The 20,816-nt window shown below is 39.5% G+C and overlaps 2 protein-coding genes across 2 annotated transcripts in view; both read left to right on the top strand.

Annotated features, from left to right (window-relative positions):
- Positions 1–5,992: 5,992 nt before the first annotated feature.
- On the top strand, positions 5,993–9,877 carry Bx42 (Puff-specific protein Bx42). Its single transcript, XM_071720754.1, has 8 exons — positions 5,993–6,152; positions 6,358–6,511; positions 6,665–6,832; positions 6,903–7,210; positions 7,304–7,439; positions 7,566–7,824; positions 7,939–8,320; positions 8,417–9,877. The coding sequence occupies exons 1-8, from the start codon at positions 6,139–6,141 to the stop codon at positions 8,625–8,627; spliced, it is 1,632 nt and encodes a 543-aa protein (XP_071576855.1). The 5' UTR covers positions 5,993–6,138; the 3' UTR covers positions 8,628–9,877.
- Positions 9,878–16,233: 6,356 nt separating this feature from the next.
- The window catches only part of Ptp36e (protein tyrosine phosphatase 36E), a 68,426-nt gene continuing 63,843 nt past the window's right edge, over positions 16,234–20,816 (top strand). The window contains exon 1 of the mRNA XM_071720760.1: positions 16,234–16,805. Coding sequence (XP_071576861.1) covers positions 16,803–16,805 — 3 coding nt within the window. The 5' untranslated portion in view covers positions 16,234–16,802. The remainder of the gene's footprint in view (positions 16,806–20,816) is intronic.

The following is a 20,816-nucleotide window of genomic DNA, read 5'->3' as shown; positions in this document are numbered from 1 at the left end:
AAACCAATAATTTTGTTTTATAAGTGCTTCCGTTTTTTTTTTAAGTATGTTTGAGTGCATTTTATAATAGACGAACAAGAACTCTGCTTGGTCGTGATTAGTTCGCCGATTACATTCGAGTTATCGCTAAATCGTTTAGCCGGTTACTCAAATAAAAAAGCGTTTTTGTTTGTCAACTGTGTTTATTTGGTTAATGTTTAGAAACGCCGATGCCTTGTTCGATCTGTCTTATCTTAATATTTCGCGATTGTAATATTTTATTCTTACAATAATATTTCTACACTCAGTCGTCTTGACCCTAGAATTTGAATATAACTTTTGATATTGTCAAAGGGTTCTTAAGAGAATCAATTGTTCTTAACCACGGTTTTATATAATTAATATACGTCGAAGTCTCGGATGACCCTTCGTGACCACCTATCTTTCTAACCGCATATCTATCATTACGCAAATGCTTTACTTATATTTAATAGAATCCTAAAGCGGCACGCTTCAAATCTGAATCTAATTGATTAATTCCTTTTAATCGAAAACAGTATCTCGAGGATAATTTTACCAAATATTTGGTAAAATTATCCTCGCGATACTATTTCGCTTTCTTTCGACGCTTATTATTATAATTTTGTTTATTTTCCTCTTATTGTATATGCATTATACATTCTCATGTTTGCTCTCTCAACGCCAATCGATTCTCTTGGAATAACGCTCCCCATTCGCTTTCAATCAATTTCTTTTTCTCGAAATTATTTTTCATACAATATGTGTACCGAACATTTAGTTGAAATAAAGTTTTATCCGTGCTTCAATTGAGTATCGTGTTTATACATTGGTGGGTTCGATCTAAATATTTATATCAGTCTCCTAGTTTTGGTGTTATTAATTTTGTTAATATAGCTATCTGTTTTTACGCAACCAGAATTCCTTATTGGTTCGCTCGGCCAGTCCACGCTACCAACGTCGCAGCATTTAAAAGCAAACCGCAAAATTTAAATACCTATAACTCTAACGCGCCAATGGTATCTCTCTCTCTCAACATTCGATTTATTCTTTCACTTCACTGTTTGGACACTCGTAGTGATAAGTTTATGTTCAGCATTTTCTTTTTGACAATATTCGCGACATTTGTTTGATGTAAAAGCGATTCCTCTGTCCGAGATCATTCTTTTCGGATTTTCCAAAATAGCAGCCAATTTATTTAATATATATAAAATCTCTGTTAATCTAGTTGATCGTATTCCGAAAAGCCATACAAATTTTGAAAATGCATCTACGACTACAAAAACATAACGATATCTTTTTTTAGTTGAAGGTTGTGATCCGAGATGATTAATATGACAAATTTCGATAAGATTGCAGAGGAAAATAGAATAAAACAGGGGAGGCGGGTCAAATCGGGTAGCCCTCTGTTTTTATTATTTTATTTTATAAAACCAAAGAAGGAGTATACATAGGCCAACCTAGGAACGCAGCCCATTGGTTGACCGGGTACCTCTATTTCTTCGTGACAGTGCTGCTATCATCGGTTAAATCGAGTTATTAATTGTGTTAATGCCCACGCGCACACGATATTTTCTTTGGGAGAAGTGCAAAGTTTTCAAACCAGAAAATCGATATCGGGGCAATAATAAAACGAGACGTCGTAGAATCTTTCTGCACAGAGCATCTGTATAGAAAAACTCGGTAAGTGCAGCACTGCATTTCGTACGTATTAGAGAGTATATCGCACTAATTTTGATCATTACTTTGTACGGCGAAATGTACAGCCGCCGTGTTTATTATTTTCCACGTGTTAAGGCAAAAGCGAGTAGAGGAGACCGAGACTAGAAGTCACATAGGCCAGTCAAGTTACGGTTTTACATCTTTGAATTCGGAATATAATTAATAATTTAATTTTAATATTTAACATGGTTTGATGTAAAAATTACGTAAAAATAATCTAAAAAGTTGTAATTACATTATAAGAAATTGTAGTTTTCACACAATTTTTGCGTGAAAAATTGTAAAATTATTTCTACCAGATTATTTATTCTTATAATAATCGGATAAAAATATTATAAAAAATATCATTAACTTTATGATTTTTACATAAAATATTTTATTTTATTTATTATTATTTTTCTTTAGATATAAAAATGGCACGAAATTATAAGAAGACTGAAAACCAGAGCTGGTCTGAGGAAAGCATGGCTGCAGCAATCAAAGATTTTATGAAAGGAATGAGCCAGAAAAGAGCTGCTGAAACCCATAAGGTTCCTTATGGTACCTTTATACGTAGGATATATAAAGCTAAAAAGGAAGATCCGTCTTTTTTAGAAGCTGTTCCGAAAAGAGTAGGCAGGCGTAAAATTTTCTCAGAGGCTCAAGAAAAGGAATTTGTAAAACACATACTGCTTTTAAAAGAAAGGTTATTTGGCCTCACTTTAACAGACGTATGCAAACTCGCATTTGAATTTGCTGAAAAAAACAACATTCCACATATGTTTAACAAGGAAATGAAAAGAGCAGGGAGAGGTTGGCTCTACAGTGTCCTCAGCAGGCATAAGCATTTATCCGAGCATTTATCGCAAATAAATTTTGAAGAAACTTCTCCTGCAAGCGCGAAGGGCTCTAACCGTACAGCAGTTCAATCATTTTTTAATTTATTAGAATCTGTTTATAATAAATACAAATTCTTACCTAATGACATTTATAATGTCGATGAAACGGGCATTATAATAGAGCCAAAGCCGTCAAAAGTACTAGCTCTGCGTAAAGAAAAGCAAGTTGGCTCTTTATCTTCCAGTAAAGAAGTTCTCGTTACTGCTGAGATATGTATAAATGCTGTTGGTGATTATATGCCCACAATGTTTATTTTCCCCATAAAAGAAGTAAGCTCTGTGTCGGATGACTCTTCTCCCGACTCATTTGTTGTCTATCACGAGAGTGGATCGATTCAGCAAGATAGTTTTATTACTTGGTTCAAAAAATTCATTGAGTTTTCTTGTCCCCAACCTGAAAAGCCGGTGCTTTTGCTTCTAAATGGAAACGCTTTTCATACCAAAAGTGTGGAGTTTATCAAACTTGCACAAGAAAACAACGTCATCATCGTGTCCTTCCCTCCGCATTGCCCACATTGGTTGCAGCCACTTGACGTATCATTCATACCTCCTTTGATAACATATTATGAACAAGAGGTGCAAAAATGGCAAAATCATTACCAACGAGATGTATCAATATATAAAGTGGAGACACTATACAAAAAGGCTTTTTCTAGAGCAGCTCGAAGGCAAATTGCTATAGAAGGTTTTAAAAAATCGGGAATATACCCATTGAATAAAAACGTGTTGGCTGATCTTGATGCTCCATCAAAAACTACTGAAAAGCTTATGCAGCAGAAAATCCAAGATAACGAGGCCCACTCTGTGATATCTGGAAATGACAAAACCCACCCGTCAACATCTGCAATTTCCTTGATTTTCCTTTCCCAAATAGAAAAAAATATTTAGAAGAGAAACAAGAAAAGAGAAAAAACTGCCATCCTGACTTCGTCTCCCTACAAAAAGCAGGAAATGGAGACTGCCACTCGGAAAAGGAAGTTAGAAATAGAAGCCCATAAAGTTGAAAAATTAAATAAGAAAAAAAGGCAGAAAGACAGCTCATCCTCAGATTAAAAAGAAGAAGGACCCTGCATCTCTTGCAATGATTTGCCAACAGCAATCGAGCGCTGGATACAGTGTATTAAATGCAAGGGTGGGCCTATGAATCCGGCAACAATGTAGAGTAAGAGGATATCTTTGTTAGAGATTTTTGTTTATAAAATATATTTTTGTATCGTACACTAAGAAAAAAAATGTCTGCATTTTATTAAATATTAGTTTGCAAATAACCTTGACTCCATTTACTAAAATGAAGAAAAGTTTTCTTTTTATTAGCATATGTGTATTCACTAAGAAAAATTCAGAAAATTGTTTTTTTATTGTCAGTGTAATTTGACTAATAGCGAATTCGGGCGCTTGCACTAGTGCACACTGAGTGCGTACTAAGGCTTGTTTATAATCTATTCTTATATTTAAAGTCGCTTAAATACACATTTAAAAACTTTTTAGTCAATAAAACAATCTGTAATATCTATATAGATGCTGTACAAATCATTTTATAGGCTAATTGTAAGAAGTATTTAAGATGATCTGGTAAATATAACAATTGATTAAGAACAAGTCTTAGTGCGCACTCAGTGTGCACTAGTGCAAGCGCCCGAATTCGCTATAAGATAAAACAAAACTTCGTAATTGTACTTTGTAATTGTAACTTCGGCGATTTACATGCTTTCAAGCGATTTCACTCTACCGGTGGAGCAAAACCGGTATTGTAATGTCTTTAAAAAATTTTGTTATCTTTCCTTGTTAATTAAATCTTTTTTCAAATAACTAGCCTTGTTTTCTCATAGTTCAAGGTCCACTAAAGACTACTAACGGCTCAGCAGAATCTTTTTGCCCTCTGATTTCTAGTAGAATAACAAATCCAAAAAAGCACCCGGTTTTGTTCCACTTGCTCCTACTTTTAGGTATAAAATTTAAATAACCATCTAGCCTGCCTGTGTTTTTAATTTGCTAAAAATTCACAACTTCGAATATTCTTTCGATCGTATAACGCATATTAGGAAACCAATAATTTTGTTTTATAAGTGCTTTTGTTTTCTTTTAAGTATGTCAGAGTACATTTTTTCATGTATTTTATATCTTGAAGACAACAGCATTTATATGTTGCGAGCAATTATGCATGGCGTTATTTATACGACGTAAAGTGTCGCGTCCTGTTCAAATTTTCGGAGAAATTCAGATTGTATTGTACAGATATTGGTAATAAACTTTTTCTAAAGCAAGCATTATACGAGTTGCATGCGTTCTTTCAAATCTTCTCCGATTATCTAAATCCACAGCATTTTCAACCGTATTGCAAAGTGACCATTTTCGTGACTACTCCGTGCTGTCAGAAATTGCAAACATTTCGGCGCGAATAATTGTATATCGCTATTGCTCTCTCTAAATAGTAATCCGCCTCTCATAACATAATTCCGTCGCGTTGTCCTTTGTCCGCTAGCGAATGAGTAATTTATGAGTTCGCATCCTCTCGTTAAACATTCTTTCTCTTAACTCATCTATTAATTCCACGGCAGTGGATATCAGTGAACAAACGCATCTATACATGTATATTCTTACCTGGGCTTATATATTTACTGTAAAATACATATACTTAAATCGAATTTTTCATGTAGCAAAGCCCATCTAAGCGACGCAGATCTTTCTTATTCATTGTCAACGAAAACACATGACAATTAGTAACAATTTTCAAGATAATTTTTAAATAAATTCTAAATTTTCGTAACTATTATTATATTATTGCAAGAGTTTCGCAGAGTATACGTATATCTGATGTTGCGCATAGTCGTCGAGGCATCCCCATGTGTAATTCCGTTTTATTTTCTGTTTATACAATTTCAATACCGGCTTAGTACTTAACGCAAATTTTAATCGATCAAAAGCTTCTGTTTCTTTCGCACCGAACTCAAATTTTGTGTATCTGCTTTCTGTAAATTACTCAAAGAATTAAATTTTATTAAAAAATTTTTAATACATTTGCAGAAGTATCCAGTTAAACCCCAAAAAACTTTGCACTTGCTTCACGTTTTCTGGCTGAAGAAATTTCATTACGGCTTTGATTTTACTCTCACTATAGACATCACAAACCCGCGCTATGCACGCGCTATTTAACTCTATAATATAATATTTTACTGTTACATACTATTATATTATCAAGAGACACGGTAGTGTTTCGCGCCAAGTACGCGCGGGACGTCGAACGCCGAGCCGGCCGAGCGCGGCCGCCGCGGTCAGCATATCCCCTTCAGCTGGGTAGTTCGGACACGAACCATTAGCACGGACGCAAACCATGTGCAGTTACCGAGCGAAACGACGTAGTTGAGGCGCACTTTCTCAGGCGACGCGTCGGAAAATGCTGCGTCCCCAGTAGTAAAAACACAGGAATGGCCTCTGTTGGCCTCTCTCAGGTTTTTCTTTGCCACTCTCTGGTATTGGTGTCATTGGTGAGTGTAATCAGAGTGTATCTTACAGTGGATTGATACAGAAGTCGTGTTCGACGATGTCTTTAACAAAGTAAGGGACTGTTACTTTTATATGTATATTTGTATATTTAATAAAATCGTTTCATTGCTGTTTATCATAACTAAGTAATATAAAGGCGAGACGTTCTCTCTTTGAGATTGACTTGAAAACAGAAACCTTAACCTAAGAATCAGTGTCTAACAAGTAATTATCTGGTTGTAATAGTAGTTTTTTCCATTTTTCTCTCTGCAATTAGCTTGTTACCTGCCCCAACCCAAGTGGTGTGGGACAGGGAGGATGAGGCACGCGAACAAAAACTGCGCCAGAGACCCGTCTCAGCGTTGGTCAAAGCTGTCGTCACCGCACCACCTTATGGACAGCGACGAGGATGGGTGCCACGCACTCCAGAAGTGAGTAATTGCTAAAGACCTGCACAAACAATCATTCTTTGTCAGCATAATTCAATTACTTTTGTGTTTTATGAAATCACGAATGATTACGGTAACGCTTGCAATATATGTATGTACAATAGTACTTGGAAATGTATGGTGTATGTTGCATAGGACTTTGGAGATGGAGGAGCCTTCCCCGAAATTCACGTTGCGCAGTATCCACTTGGAATGGGGATGAAGGGCAAGGAATCGACAAGCAATGCCCTGGCGATACAACTCGACGCTCAAGGAAAAGTAAAATATGATCTTATAGCAAGACAAGGCCATGGCAAAGATAAAGTAAGTTCCGACTTTGCTGCAAATGTATTCTCGGACTAGCATTTTAATCTATATTAATTTTTTTTTATAGATTGTCTATACCAAGTTGAGCGATTTGCTACCATCAGAAATTACAAACGAGGAAGATCCTACCTTGCAACGACCTTTCGATGACGAAATTGACGAACTCACGGATAAGACGAAAAAAACGTTAGAAAAGATAACGAGATCGAAGATTGCGGCGGCCATGCCCGTGAGATGTGCGGAGAAACAAGCTCCGGCTCAATATATACGTTATACGCCGTCGCAGCAGGGGCAATCATTCAATTCAGGCGCAAAGCAGAGGGTTATCAGAATGGTGGAGGCACAAGTAGATCCTCTGGAACCACCGAAATTCAAGTATGTAGAGCGAAAATAAGACGATCGTGAGAAATCCGTACAAAGAACAGATACAATTACCGGATGTATTAATGTAAAGATTTGCGATTGCAGGATTAATAAAAAGATTCCGCGAGGACCCCCGTCTCCTCCAGCGCCTGTCATGCATTCTCCCACGAGAAAAGTGACGGTGAAGGAACAAAAAGAATGGAAAATTCCACCGTGCATAAGTAATTGGAAAAACGCAAAGGTATCTGCAAATATTTACTTCGTGCTGAACATCACGTATATCTCGCTACCATAAGAGAGACAACAATGAAATATAATTATATATATTCGATTCTACCTAGGATTAAACAAAGCTGTTGTATTTCAGGGTTATACAATCCCATTAGACAAGCGTCTTGCTGCGGACGGTCGGGGCTTGCAACAAGTTCACATCAACGAGAACTTTGCCAAGCTAGCCGAAGCTCTTTACATCGCTGACAGAAAAGCCCGTCAAGCTGTCGAATTGCGCGCGCAGTTAGAGAAGAAATTGGCTCAGAAGGAGAAAGAGAAGAAGGAGGATCATTTGAGGCAACTCGCGCAAAAGGCTCGAGACGAACGCGCCGGCTTGAAATCTGCCGCGACGCTAGGTTTGTATAATTGCCAATTGTTTACATACAAAATAAACAGCAGATAAAAAGAATATTTCTGAAAATTAAGACAAATATTCAAGTGATAAATAAATGCTTTCTCTCTGTCAACAGATAAGGCTGAAGAATCACGCGAGAGAGACCAACTCAGACAAGAGCGGCACAAGGATCGCGCTCGCGAACGTAACTTGGCTCGCGCCGCGCCTGACAAACGGTCTCGTTTGCAACGCGAACGCGAACGCGACATCAGCGAGCAAATCGCTCTCGGCTTACCCGCAAAAAGCATTCCTAGTTCGGGAGAGGCGCAGTTCGATCAGCGTCTCTTTAATACCAACAAAGGGATGGACAGCGGTTTCGGACACGATGACGAGTATAACGTCTATGACAAGCCGTGGAAAGATGGCAATTCTATCGCTTCGCACATTTATCATCCCAGCAAGAATATCGATAAAGACACGTACGGAGACGATTTGGAGAAACTAGTTAAGACAAATAGGTGAGAATCTTTCTATTTTTGTTCACGGTAATTAAATAATTATGAGTGGTTGTCTATAAATTTAAAGTTGCTATTGTTGCTTATTTTTTATTGCAGATTCGTTCCTGACAAGGAATTTAGCGGAGTCGATAGATCAGTCGCTCGATCGGGACCGGTACAATTTGAGAAAGACGAAGAGGATCCTTTCGGTTTGGATCAGTTCTTGAAACAGGCCAAGCGCGCCAGTAGCTCGACCACGACAACAACAAAGCGCAAAGATGAACGCGAACAGCGTAGAGATGATCGTGATAAACGTAGGAAGCATTAAGTATGTTTAATGCTTTCATATATCACGCGAGGCTGGGCTCTTTCCCGACATCTCATGAGATGTGACGTCAGAAGCGAGAAATGTTGAGAATTGACACGTTGAGAATTCTTGCGTAGTATTTCCAAATAAAAAGATGTTTGCTTAAAATAACACTACAGATCACTTCAGCACACTTCGAAAATACTCCGAGTTGAAGTTAAGTTTACCCCTTTCCCTTGACAGTTAATAAACAGCCGTAAAATGAATGTAATACGAAATCTAGTCATGCGCCTGCGCACAAGCCTGCATCGTATCACATTCGTTTTACGGCTGTTTATTAACTGTCAAGGGAAAGGGGTAGACTTAACCTCAACTCGGAGTATTTTCGAAGTGTGCTGAAGTGATCTGTAGTGTTATTTTAAGCAAATATCTTTTTATTTGAAAATACTACGCAAGAATTTTCAACGTGTCATTTCTCGCTTATTTCTCACATTCCAACATGGCCGCGACGAGTACCCAGGAGCCTTAAAAGTTTATTCCATTGTTATGGCACGATTAAAAAAACAATTAAAAACATAGAATATGTAACACAACTTATTTTTATTTATATACATATACATAGATATATAAATAAAAAGACATTACTTTTTAAATATAATTAATTATTAATCATTGTGAAGATGTATTGCACACTTCTGCTTTGGAATGTTAGGAAACATAGCAAGCAACCCTGTGTTTTGTCATTATATTAAATTCTTGGATCGCATCTTGAGTATTCTTATTTTTAATTTGTATAAATCTAGAAAAGAATTTTGTACGGCACACGAACCACAATTAATAAAACTTGCTGATATTGCTATGCCGTTGTACACTTCTTTTTAATGAAGCAAAATTTCCATGAAGAATATGGTAGCATAATGTGTATGAAAATTTTATCTTCTACCCACAATTTTCCGTTCTATTTTTATTACTTGCTTCACGGAAAAGCAAACGCGTTTTACATTTTAATAAGAAAGCTTCAACGAATTTAATACCGAAGAATACTGTAAGAGGGACTTTACAGGTCGGTTTATGAGTGGAAATTATTGCTTTATTTTTATTTATCTACCTTGGATTTTTTCGCAGAATAACGCAGTGTTTCGCGTTTTTTATCGTTAACCACTTATTCTTGCCGTAACACTGAATAAACTTTTAAAAAATCTCGTATAATAAATGCAATTATACATAAATGTGAAATATATAACTGGAAGAAAATTATCTTTTAATTTTTATTGGAGAGATCTAAACTGTTTTTAATTCGTAACCCGAGAATTAACAGAAAAAATGCTTAAAGCTGCGATTTAAAAGTCGGTATTCATAGTCAAATCTTATATATAAGATCGTCTTAATATCTTCAGATACTCTATAGCCAATAAAACGAGCCGTACAGCGTTTGAAGATAAACTTGAGATGATCTTAAATATAAGCTATGAATATCGCCCTACAAATCTGAATATTTTCTGAATTCCGAATAATTTCTGAATAATATCTACATAAATTCAGGAATTGATTCGAAAAAAAAATTTTTTTTTTTCAATTTTTAGTGAAATACATTTTCTTTCGAGTACATTTTAATCGACTCATTTTTTGCGCGTTATAAAATTCTCGCGCAACAAACGTATAAATGAGTGCCGCAACACTACACTATTTCGACCGATTGGTATAATCTTCGTGCCCTCGTGCCAAATTTGACATTGGTTACCCGCGGCAGCGAGCCGCTGTCTTCGAGATTGAATGAAAAGCAAGCCGAAGGTCCTCGCGTGACCGCAAAAGCTAGAAACAAGCAACAAATCCACCGCGCATTTACACCCAGCCTTGGAATGTCGATCAGAGGTTGTTGGATGTTTGCCGGTTTGAGGAATTTTCACGGCTTGGCCGTTCGCCAAACGGTAGCACGAGCACGAGCCGACGTGCTCGTTCCAAGCTGTTAACTTACCATATTCGAATGCCGCCACTTTGAACCACCGCCGCCGTTTGATTGCGAGATGGACGGATCTCGGCTGAAGAAGCGCACGGCTGACCAGAACCGGCTTTTTACCTACTGCGCCGCCCGCATCAAATTTGCGCACCGGCGACAATTAATAATCGTAAAAAAGATTTGAAAGACGAAAGATCTATTATTTTTACGAAGATCGAGATCCAGCTTATTTTATTGCTAAAGATTTATACATATATTGAAACAAATCTAGCAAATTTTTCCGTAAAAAGGATTCTCCTGTCATCTCTTTTCTTCATCTTCCTAAGCGGTGAACTATAATCTCCACGATATACAAAGATCTTTAACGATAAGATAAATAAACTAAAAAATGGATGTATAGGCTCTGTTGGGAATCCACGAATAGCAGAGGAGCAGGCTAATTAAGTGCCAAGCGTAAGTAAACGGTGCACAAAATTCATGCATTGTAGAATAATGTTCTTCGTATGTTTCGGCCCAAGTTTCGGCCCATCATCAGCAAAAGATAAATCAATCAAAATGTATTAAACTAAATAAGCTAAAATAAATAAACCGAATCTTGTTTTTGTTTATAACAATAGTAGCTTCGTGTGTTCTCTACGATTAATCGTCACTCATTGTCGACTTGATGCGGGCGGCGCAGTACACTGAGAAAAAAAAATCGTAGATTCAAAGAAATATTATTTGATTCAACTAAATGCAGCGGTCACGGGCTGTCAAGCTAACATTTGTTAATTCAACAAATATTATATAAAATAAAATAAAATATTTCTTGATATTACTCACGTATATTTGATTTAAATATATTAATATTTACATTAAACAAATCACACCAACTAAACGAGTTTAGTCAAATTAACAACATTTTTTTCTCAGTGTATAGATACAAGTGATACAACCAGCTCGGGTCAGCCGCATTTCTCTTCAACCGAGATATGTCCATCTCGCGATTAAACAGCGGTTCGCAGCGACGGCATTCATATATGTTACTAATTAAAAAATTCTCTTTCACGAAAAAATATTATTAAAACGGTCGCAAATACGGCTATCTTTAATAAAAATAATAATTTAAAAAGTGGTAGCTTCAACATTCAGCCTGCATATATTATTCCATAAAAAGCGCGCCGATTTCTTCGCGTTTCCGTTTATTTTCGCGGCAGTTTTATGACAATTCTGACGCGTCGACGCAGCGCGTCTTCGGCATGAAAGGAACGGTGAGTTTCCGGCGCGATCGGGTAAACCTATCGGTATTTTTAGTAACCGTTTCCGACATTGAAGCTAACATCCCGCGTGCATAATACCCAGCGACGGAGAAACACCGCGTCGCGCCTCGATGCCTTTACGCTACTTTTAACGATCTCATTACTTAACATCCGGTTTACGGGGAGGTGTGCCTCGTTTCCATCTGCGAGAGGAACAACCTTTTCCGGGCAAAAACCTAACGCTTCTGTGGAATTTTGTACGCAAGTTAAATTACTACGTGATACATAACGCACGCACACGCAAATGCGCACGTACAAAGTTTCCGAGCTGCAGCTTTCGCGCGACGAGATGAGCGCGGATTCCCTGCGAGGCCGGAAATTGCATCGGTTTCGCAAATTGCAGTATACGAAACAAGTGTGCGACATTTCGAGGGGAATATAGCGTCATGCTCGCGGCGAAGATTTCTTCAACGATCGAACCGACATTTCTCGAGAGGAGCGAACGACGTTCATTGAATTTTTGACGGTCCCTTTAGAGTCTGGCGACTATCGGGAAAAGATTTTCACGCGTTTGTGTCACGCGTACGCCGGGCTAATGTACCTACCATCGTATGTACAGCGCAGCGCGTTCGAGCTCGCGACTCCAAATTTTCCGAGTTAATGCCATTCGAGAGAGCGCGCATTAAGCCCTATAAGCTACTATACGGAGCTTTAATCCTGAAACGCGTGACCTATTTTTCGCGCGCATAAATGCAAATGAATGCAGCCCAAAAATCCTCGAACGCCGCCAGAAAGTCGGTACAGTGTATATTTCAAAATTCCCTCACATTCCGTACGCATAATACGTTGTACATATTTCTTACACGCCCGATGGCACACGAGCACGACCGTCGCGCGGCTATCGCTCACGTAAATAATCGCGTTACGATCATTCTCGCGGCGTTACGATGATCGAACGGATCGGGACGCGAGACTGTCGCGGTGCGGCGTCTTGGCCGAAAAGTTACGCCCGTCACGTGAGAGATCTATTTTTCAGGACGGATAAAAGGGATTTTCGCGTCGGGTTTCATTGTCCTCCTGCCCCCCGCCCGGTGCGACCCAATTACCGCATTTCCCAATTAGATCGGGAAACTTACTTTCGCGCGCTCGGGAAGAGATCGCGCGAGCTTCTCTCGGCTGGGGTGTCGCGGCCACGTAAGGAAGAGAGGGAGAAAGAAAGAGAGAGAGAGAGAGAGAGATGAGCCGAAAAGCAGGGAAATATCGCAGTTATTTATAAGCTCGGAGCGAGGGTCGGCGCTTAACCTTGCCCGACGTGGACCGTCAGGCATGTCACCTAGCCGTTTTATTACGACTGTGCGCTCCCCGCCCGAAACGTAGTTCCAATTGGGTCAGGTCCACGTTCTGCTTTTCGGAGCGTTTCACGAGCTGCCGCCGACAGAATGTAGCTCTGAACGGCGGATTAAGCGTTCCCCCCTTGCCCTCCCCTTGCACCCGACTCGATAATACCGGTAATAATTTATTACGACGCTTCAAACACGGGGCTTCGTCTGCGAACGACTACATTTTGCACTTTCGAACAAATGGTCTATCTTTAAAATGGTTTGAAGAAGATTTTGCGGGCAAAAAGTCATATTATTATTTTAAAAGTTTTATTTAAAGTTCTTATTTAACTTTAAAGAGTCTTATCATTCTTATTTAAGTCTTATATTTTCACCGTTCCAAGAAAATATAATGAAGATACTATTTAAATGTCAAGAAACCTAAATTTGTAATTTTTAATCTGCATTGACTACCCAATTTCGTTTATAAATATTCAGGAGTACGATATTTAAACATTCACATAGCAATAAGAGAAACCCTTGGCGAAACCATTGCTGGCATCATAGTTTGTGCCAAACTATTACTTAGAAAGAAATTTTCTGATAAGAATAAGAAAGAAAAATACTTTATATGTTAAAACGCGTAATTATAATCTTATAAAGTCATTTGTTGATTTATATCTATGTTTTCTGTGAAGTTCTGTTTTAAATGAAATTAGTATTATCTTTTTACTTTATTGAAAGCCAAACTAAAAAACTCCTTTTTAAATGAAAAGAGTGTTATATTATTATATCGAAGTAAATGGTGATTGTCTTGGTTAATAAAATTACCTCGAAATTACATAACGTATTGTTCGCTACTTTATTTTACCTTACTTTCCAAGCCTCTCTAATGCGAAAATTCCTTCGACCTCAATAAGCTTAATATGTCTCACATTAAGCTAACACGTTTTCTTTTTACCATCTTTTATTATTTCATCTTTTATTATTTATCTATATATGGGTAACGCGGGCATGATGCATTATCTTGATCGTTAGTCAATTTGTTAATGTAACATTCGCGCTGAGCGAACCGTCGTCAGAAGATTATTGATCCGGATAATTTACTTGGACGTAACCCGTCTCTAACAATAGAACGAAACTGTAAGTTTAATTGCGTGCTAACTTTCGTTGCGACACTCAGACTGTATCGTGATGCAATTGCATTAGAAGATCGCAACTGTCACTTCCTGCATCGTCTCTCAGCAACTATATCGATCGCACAGACCCGCGTACACTCGGCATACAAGATCGGATTTACGGTATGCAAATGCAGCAATCAATGGACCTTTTACAAAATCGATTCGTGTTAAACCACGTCTAATGATGTCGTTAATAAGATAGAATTCCACGACCTATAACTGAGTACTAATTAGGCAGAACCTAATATCGATTTTTACGCCGTCGAAGTTTAAAGAATGAATGATCAGATCACGACTAATGATCAAGATTTTTTTTAAATTTAAATTGTAGAAACTATCTCATAGAATTATTTTGATATATAATAGCCAGTCTGTCGGTTTTACAAGAAAATGAGATTTCTTTCTGCGGGCTTTAATTATTGAAATTAATTCTATAGCAATTTTCATGAATTTTCCTTTTAACAATAATGACATTGTACTTGCTAAACTAAAATATATACGGCATTAACTTTTACACGAAGATTTATGGCGTCTTATACAAGATAATACACGTGAGACCATCTTTCACGCACATAATGCACATGCGGGAAACATTGTCATTTGTGGGTTACCGGCTTTTTTGTTTTCGAGAGACATGCGCGACGATGTAATCCGCCGGCGGTAAAACAACAACGGCGAAAGAGGATTTTCCAACGACGACTCTGATTAATTTCTATTCGCCGCAGCTCGTGTAACGACTTCAAAACGACAAATAGTAATAACGATCGGCGTCCTCGTCGTCGTGTCGTTTGTCGTCCAATGATAACGAACGCGTTTGCGGTAATGAAACATTGTTTTGCGAACAAAAACGCGAAATCCCGAAACATCGGGACGGACGTGGCGAGTTTCGGTGATCTCCGGCGGGCGAGGAATATACGGCGGGAAACGGATGTTCTCCCTATAAGAAGACGGAAAAAGAGAGAACGCGGAATAACGACGATATTTTATCTCTGCTTCTGTTTTCTTTTGCGGGCAAAGAATACGACGATAACGAATGCGCGTCTTATGTCGCTAGAATCTTGCCGGAACGGACGCGGGAAACAACGTATTCGGAATGGGATGGATTTTTCTCAGCGTGGGAGATTTTTCGGAGATCCACGGAGACGTCAGTTTCAGTTTTTTATGACCTTTTTAATCAATAAGCTAAAATTTTTAATTTGTGACTGATATATAACTCTTGAAGAATATTATTTATGCAGTTTATACATTGCACACATTTTGCCTTTTACGCTTCACGATCTTCTCATGAGAAGATATGTATATTCGACAAAAATATACCAGATCATCAGAATATATTGTCAATGGAGAATAGCTTTTTCCAATTATTTCTATAGCTATGTATTAAGCTTTAAATTTCCCTTTGTTAAGATCCAGAGAGGGAAGAGTCTAGATGCCAATTATGCGACATCGCGTGCACGAATACGTCTTTCGTTATCCGTGATAAATTTAACAATTACGTAATCGAGTTACGTCGAGTGGAATCAATGCAAAAATTGGAGCTCCAAACTCGTCGCGTTTCCCGAAACAGGGACTTTCGGAGTCGCCGCGTTTCACCTTCGCGAGACCGCGAAACCGGTCTCGCCGGCATGACAGAGCACCGGCAACCGCGAGCCAGTATCAGCAGCATCTGGACCAGCGCTCGCTCCGTCTCTGGCTCTGTAGTCCGGTACAACGCGCTCGTCACCAGGACCACGCCCTCGGCGAAGAACCGACGCCGACGCCGACGCCGTCGTCCCTTCCTCCCCTCTCGAACGTCCGCTCCCGCCGCCCCCGCGACCTCTCTTTCTCCCTCTCTGGTGTCTCTCTCTCTATCCCTCTTTCTCCGCTGGGGACCCTCGCGTCTCACCCGCCGCCTCCTCGCCAGCCAGCCTGACGGCCCCCCAGGATCTCCTCGTCAGAGCGACTCGACTCGTCGTCGACGGTGACTCGCGCGTTGCCCCGTGCCAGTCCGCCACCAACCTCGCGATCGTCCACGTCGTCGTCGTCGTCGTCGCCACCCGTCGTCGCCGTCGCGTCGTGCCGTGCTTGGTGGTGGTGGTGGGTGAATGATCAGTGCGCGCAAAAGGGACAGAGAGAGAGAGAGAGAGAGAGAGAGAGAGAGAGAGAGAGAGAGAGAGAGAGAGAGGGCCGGAAACCAAGCGCACAACAGTCGTTGACTCGCGGGGGGTGATCGTGGTGGGCCGGCGATCGATCGATCGATCACCAGTACCGGGATCGGTCGATCCGGGATCGAGAAGAGCGAGAAGCGTGCGCGCGATCGTGTCACGTTGCGCCGTGTGAGGGTTGAGTCTTGATCCCGGGGGTTGTTGCTTGGATGACACTGGGGTGGTGGTGCACGCTGCTGATCGAAGAAGAGAGTCAGTGCACGGTGGTCCTAGAACGTCTGGTATCGCGGCAGGACTGCACGGAGACGCGGAGGAGGACTCGCGATAGTTTGTCAAACTCGGAAGCAGCCGCGTCATATGGTACGTTACGATCACTTGGTAAACGTATGCCGTGATAGATTGTTGTGTACCGTGTAGACGGATTTAGGGTTACACCGGGAGATATGAGGCGGCGAGGGATCGAGCAAGTGTTTGAAGCGTTGTTTGGCCCGGTGTAACGAGCCGGAGCGGTACTCGCATGACAACGACGAAATGTTGAACGTGACTGGTTGGAGCCCGTGGCTTTAAGCGGAGTCACGTTTCCGCGTTTAACTCTTAACGAGAAGACGCGGAAAACATATGTTTCTTTCGTAAGCACTCCAGGTGCGTCCGGGCAAACGATAAAACCGAAAATAAACTGAAAACGGCGAATCGCGATTCTCACGTTTGAAAGAAAATCGGTTTCCTCAGTTTTGGGATTCGCCTCGAAGTGCCACATTGAAAATTCGAGTCATGCATATTTTCTAGTAGAATTCTATAGAGTGGAAGATTGGCAAGAGCTGCTTATTAAAAGTGGACATTCTGAATAATGAAAAAACAAGAGAACATGCAATATTTGCGTATAAAATGCAAGCGCATTTATAGGCATCAGAAATAAATTGGTGAATTAATTGCGACGACAAAATAAATATATTTATACAAATACAAATGTATTTAAATTTTCCAAATGTACTATTAATTTTTTCATATTGTTAAAAAAATAATTACAATGCGAAAATATTAATTTAAATTAATATTTTCAAAACAGTCAAAATCGGAGTCAACACTTACGTCTCTTCCCTTATAATTTTCCACTCCAGCATCTCTCTATACGCTGCCGTTGAAAACGGAGAAGTCGAATCCCTGACGAGCTCGCAGCTCCAGTCGTAAATTTCGCTACGATATAATTTGTTACGCTCGCGTTTTCCTCGCGTTGGCGGGTAGGAAATATAACTATATACTACGTTTTCGCGTTGTTTTCGATGATGTAACACTGCGTGACGACGACGACGACGACGAGACGGCGGCTCGTAAGAGCGCGAGACTCGGCATGGCGTCGAGCGAGGAATTTCGACGTTCGTATATAAAGCACACGTTTTCGCCGCCAGGAAAACCGCCGCCTTAATTAAAATCCTCCAAATCCTCTAATTAAAATTGCCGCGCGATCACGGGAGGCGCGAGAGAGAGGCGACGTGACGGTAGAGCGATCTCGGCGTCATTCTCTTCGCAGTAACAAGTCCCGAAGTAGTAAAGGGATCGCGTGCAAAAATGGTCAGACACTGGACCGGGACGGGGAGTTTTGGTGCTGTAGGCTGTCGTTAGTTAAACTTCGTTTCGTCACCCACAAATTGTGATTCAGTTAAAAAGTTAATTAATCGAATGCCGTCGGTGTAATTAATTCTTTCACGCTCGATAACATCGCGACTTAATTAATTAATTAATTAATTTTCATTGCGCGCTCCGGTTTTATTTTAGATCCTATAATTTTAACTGAGCCTATTTGCGACACGATAAACAGAGAACAAACATTAAGTAATTATTGTTAATTAGCTTTTACATATACTGCCTGCGTTGCGTTATATCATCTTAGCTCGATTTTCTACGTTGGAAGATAGTTTATAAGAATTAACCTTGCCGTAACATGTTTTATCGCTTTCCAAAAATAAAAAAATCTCTTATTCTTGGTTGTCGAAATCGAAATTTATTCGTCTATCTTCTTTTCGTATATATCTTCGCGGAGAATTATGCTCGTCGAAATTATAACGCTTCCGAACGCTGGCACGTGACGCGGAGATCTCTCACTCTGACGTTTATTGAGTCGGATCGGATATTTTGCCGGATGATCTCCATATGGTTCCTACAGCACATAATTCTTTTCGGGAATAATTGATCGGTGTTGCAAGAAAAATGAATTAATCCAGTAGATTATGTGTCTTGAATAAATTAACTTAAAAATTCAGACTCTTTCGTTCAGTCATTTTATATAAATTAATTCTTCTTTTAATTGCATGACTCTCTCAATTCATTCTACTTACAAAAAGCATTCAGCGTAAAGACAGTTGATATTTATTAATATACTAACGATTGGTCGATCGATTGTAACGTAGTCAATGCAAATCTTTGCGACACTGCGTTGTCATAATTCTCGTTTGAAAAAAAATGCAGGTATAAAAAATCGATCAAAAAAAGTGTTATTTTCAGAGTGCAATATTTTTTTTCGCGATCGATACGCGTAGAAAAGTGCAGTATCGCGTTTCAGTTAAACGCCTTCGCCTTCGCGAGACGTCATCTTGCCTGAAATCTCGTTGGCATCAATCTCGAACGTTGACGTACGTAAAAGTGCAACGGCTTCGCTATCATAGTGACACGCGAATTGTCGCTGGGAAGAATATGCGCGTATACTGTGCACAAACGTCTCCACTTATATCGGATGCATCGGTGCGGCACGCGCGTTTCTTTTCGATCAATAAAATTTTCCAATAAATATGACGCTGACGTTTCATGAAGAAAAACTTGAAGGAGTGTTACAAAGTGAAACTTATCAAGATTAAAAGTTTCCAAGTAATTGCAATACGGCAGTGTATAACTTGTCTGTAATCCCTGAAAGGGATTTACGTTTTAATGGGCTTTAATTAAACGTCGTTCTCGAAGTAAACCATTATTTTTGTTGACTTAATTTGATTTCTGACACTTCAGCCTCGTTAAAAAATTTACAGTTTGCAGAAAGTACGCGGATCCCTCGCGCACACATCCTACGTCGCGTCTGTACATGATTTAAGTGCCATAAGTGCATATAGTTTGTGAAAATAACGACGAGTGGCCGAGGCATGTCGGAAAATTCGAAACGCTAGCGACTAATGGACCTCGCTGAGTCAGCAGTATTTCCTACTGGGGTAACACGCAAAATCCTTGACTCGTAATATATCTAAAAGTTACTCTTGAATTCCATATTTCATCACAATGAATATTACATTACGTAAAATTTTGTACATATGCATACATGATAAGTTATAATATATAAGAAGAATACTGACAGAAATTATTTATGATAAAATTTGAATACGTATATAAAATTATGAAATGGGACCAATCGTAAATTGCACTCTTGAAATCGAAAGCTTTTCATTTCTTGTAAAGATCAGCATCGAAGGCATTTAAATTGATACGCCTTAAAAATGAGCAATTTAAATATTCAGCAAGAGAAGAGATCTGAACAATAGATCTCGTGTGAGTGCTTGCGGCAGAGAAATGTGTGAGAGACGACGTCAAGTGTCGCATCGATTGTCGATTTCACCGCAATTCTTTTGTCTCGTGTCCGCGTGAATAATCTCAAAATAAGACGCCTAGTCTGCGAAAGGAGATAATAAAGTTGAATAATTGATTTAGTTGTCGTCAGCGAGGAATCGATAGTCGGTCTATATAAGTGCACACTAAATATAATTGTATAATGTTCGACAACTTTCACAGCGTTCGTTAGTAACAAGCAGGGCAATCAATCATCGTTAACGGCAGCTTGAATAATGTTAATTCTTATACCAACAAAGGATGTCATGAAAAATCACGTAATTACGTAACAAATTATCCGTCGTCGATGAAAAAAAAAAAAAAAACGGTACATGATCAACGGCCTGAAATTTCTAAGGGAATCGAACGCCCGAAGGGTTTATCCCGGCGATAAATGAGTATATCTGGCAATTGGCGAGTATGTTTATCGGGGTCGGGAAAGGAATTCGCCATCGTAAATTTATCGTCTTATTTACTCGCATCAGCGGCTATGTTTGCCGGTGAGTATCGAATGCGAGAGCACCGATATATAGAAAGAAATAGTCCGGATATATGGGCGAGTAGATCGAGTAGGATGAGGCATATATATACCGTTCAATGTATCCCGCGATTTCTCGCAGGTAGGGGGACGGGGGGTTCCCTCTGACAAGTGGGGTCTCGCGAGGGGGGAGGGGAAGACCGTCGGGTTAAAAATGCCAGTTATTTTGCGCGTCTTTATTTATGCCTGCCTTATATCTCGCGGACACGAGATTTATCGCCGGCTTTCGTTCCGCGAGGAATATATACCGA

Source organism: Temnothorax nylanderi, unplaced genomic scaffold, assembly GCF_030848795.1.
Source record: "Temnothorax nylanderi isolate EJ_2023f unplaced genomic scaffold, tnyl_v1.0 TNYL_tig0370_pilon, whole genome shotgun sequence".
NCBI classification, from domain to species: Eukaryota; Metazoa; Arthropoda; class Insecta; order Hymenoptera; family Formicidae; genus Temnothorax; species Temnothorax nylanderi.
The sequence above is the reverse complement of the archived record's forward strand: the minus strand, read 5'-3'. Positions and strand labels throughout refer to the sequence as shown.

Excerpts from the sequence above, each read along its gene's own strand:
- Bx42 (XM_071720754.1), top strand. Across the intron at positions 6,512-6,664 it reads GGGTGCCACGCACTCCAGAA|GACTTTGGAGATGGAGGAGC; the intron begins GTGAGTAATTGC and ends TATGTTGCATAG. Across the intron at positions 7,825-7,938 it reads GAAATCTGCCGCGACGCTAG|ATAAGGCTGAAGAATCACGC; the intron begins GTTTGTATAATT and ends CTCTGTCAACAG.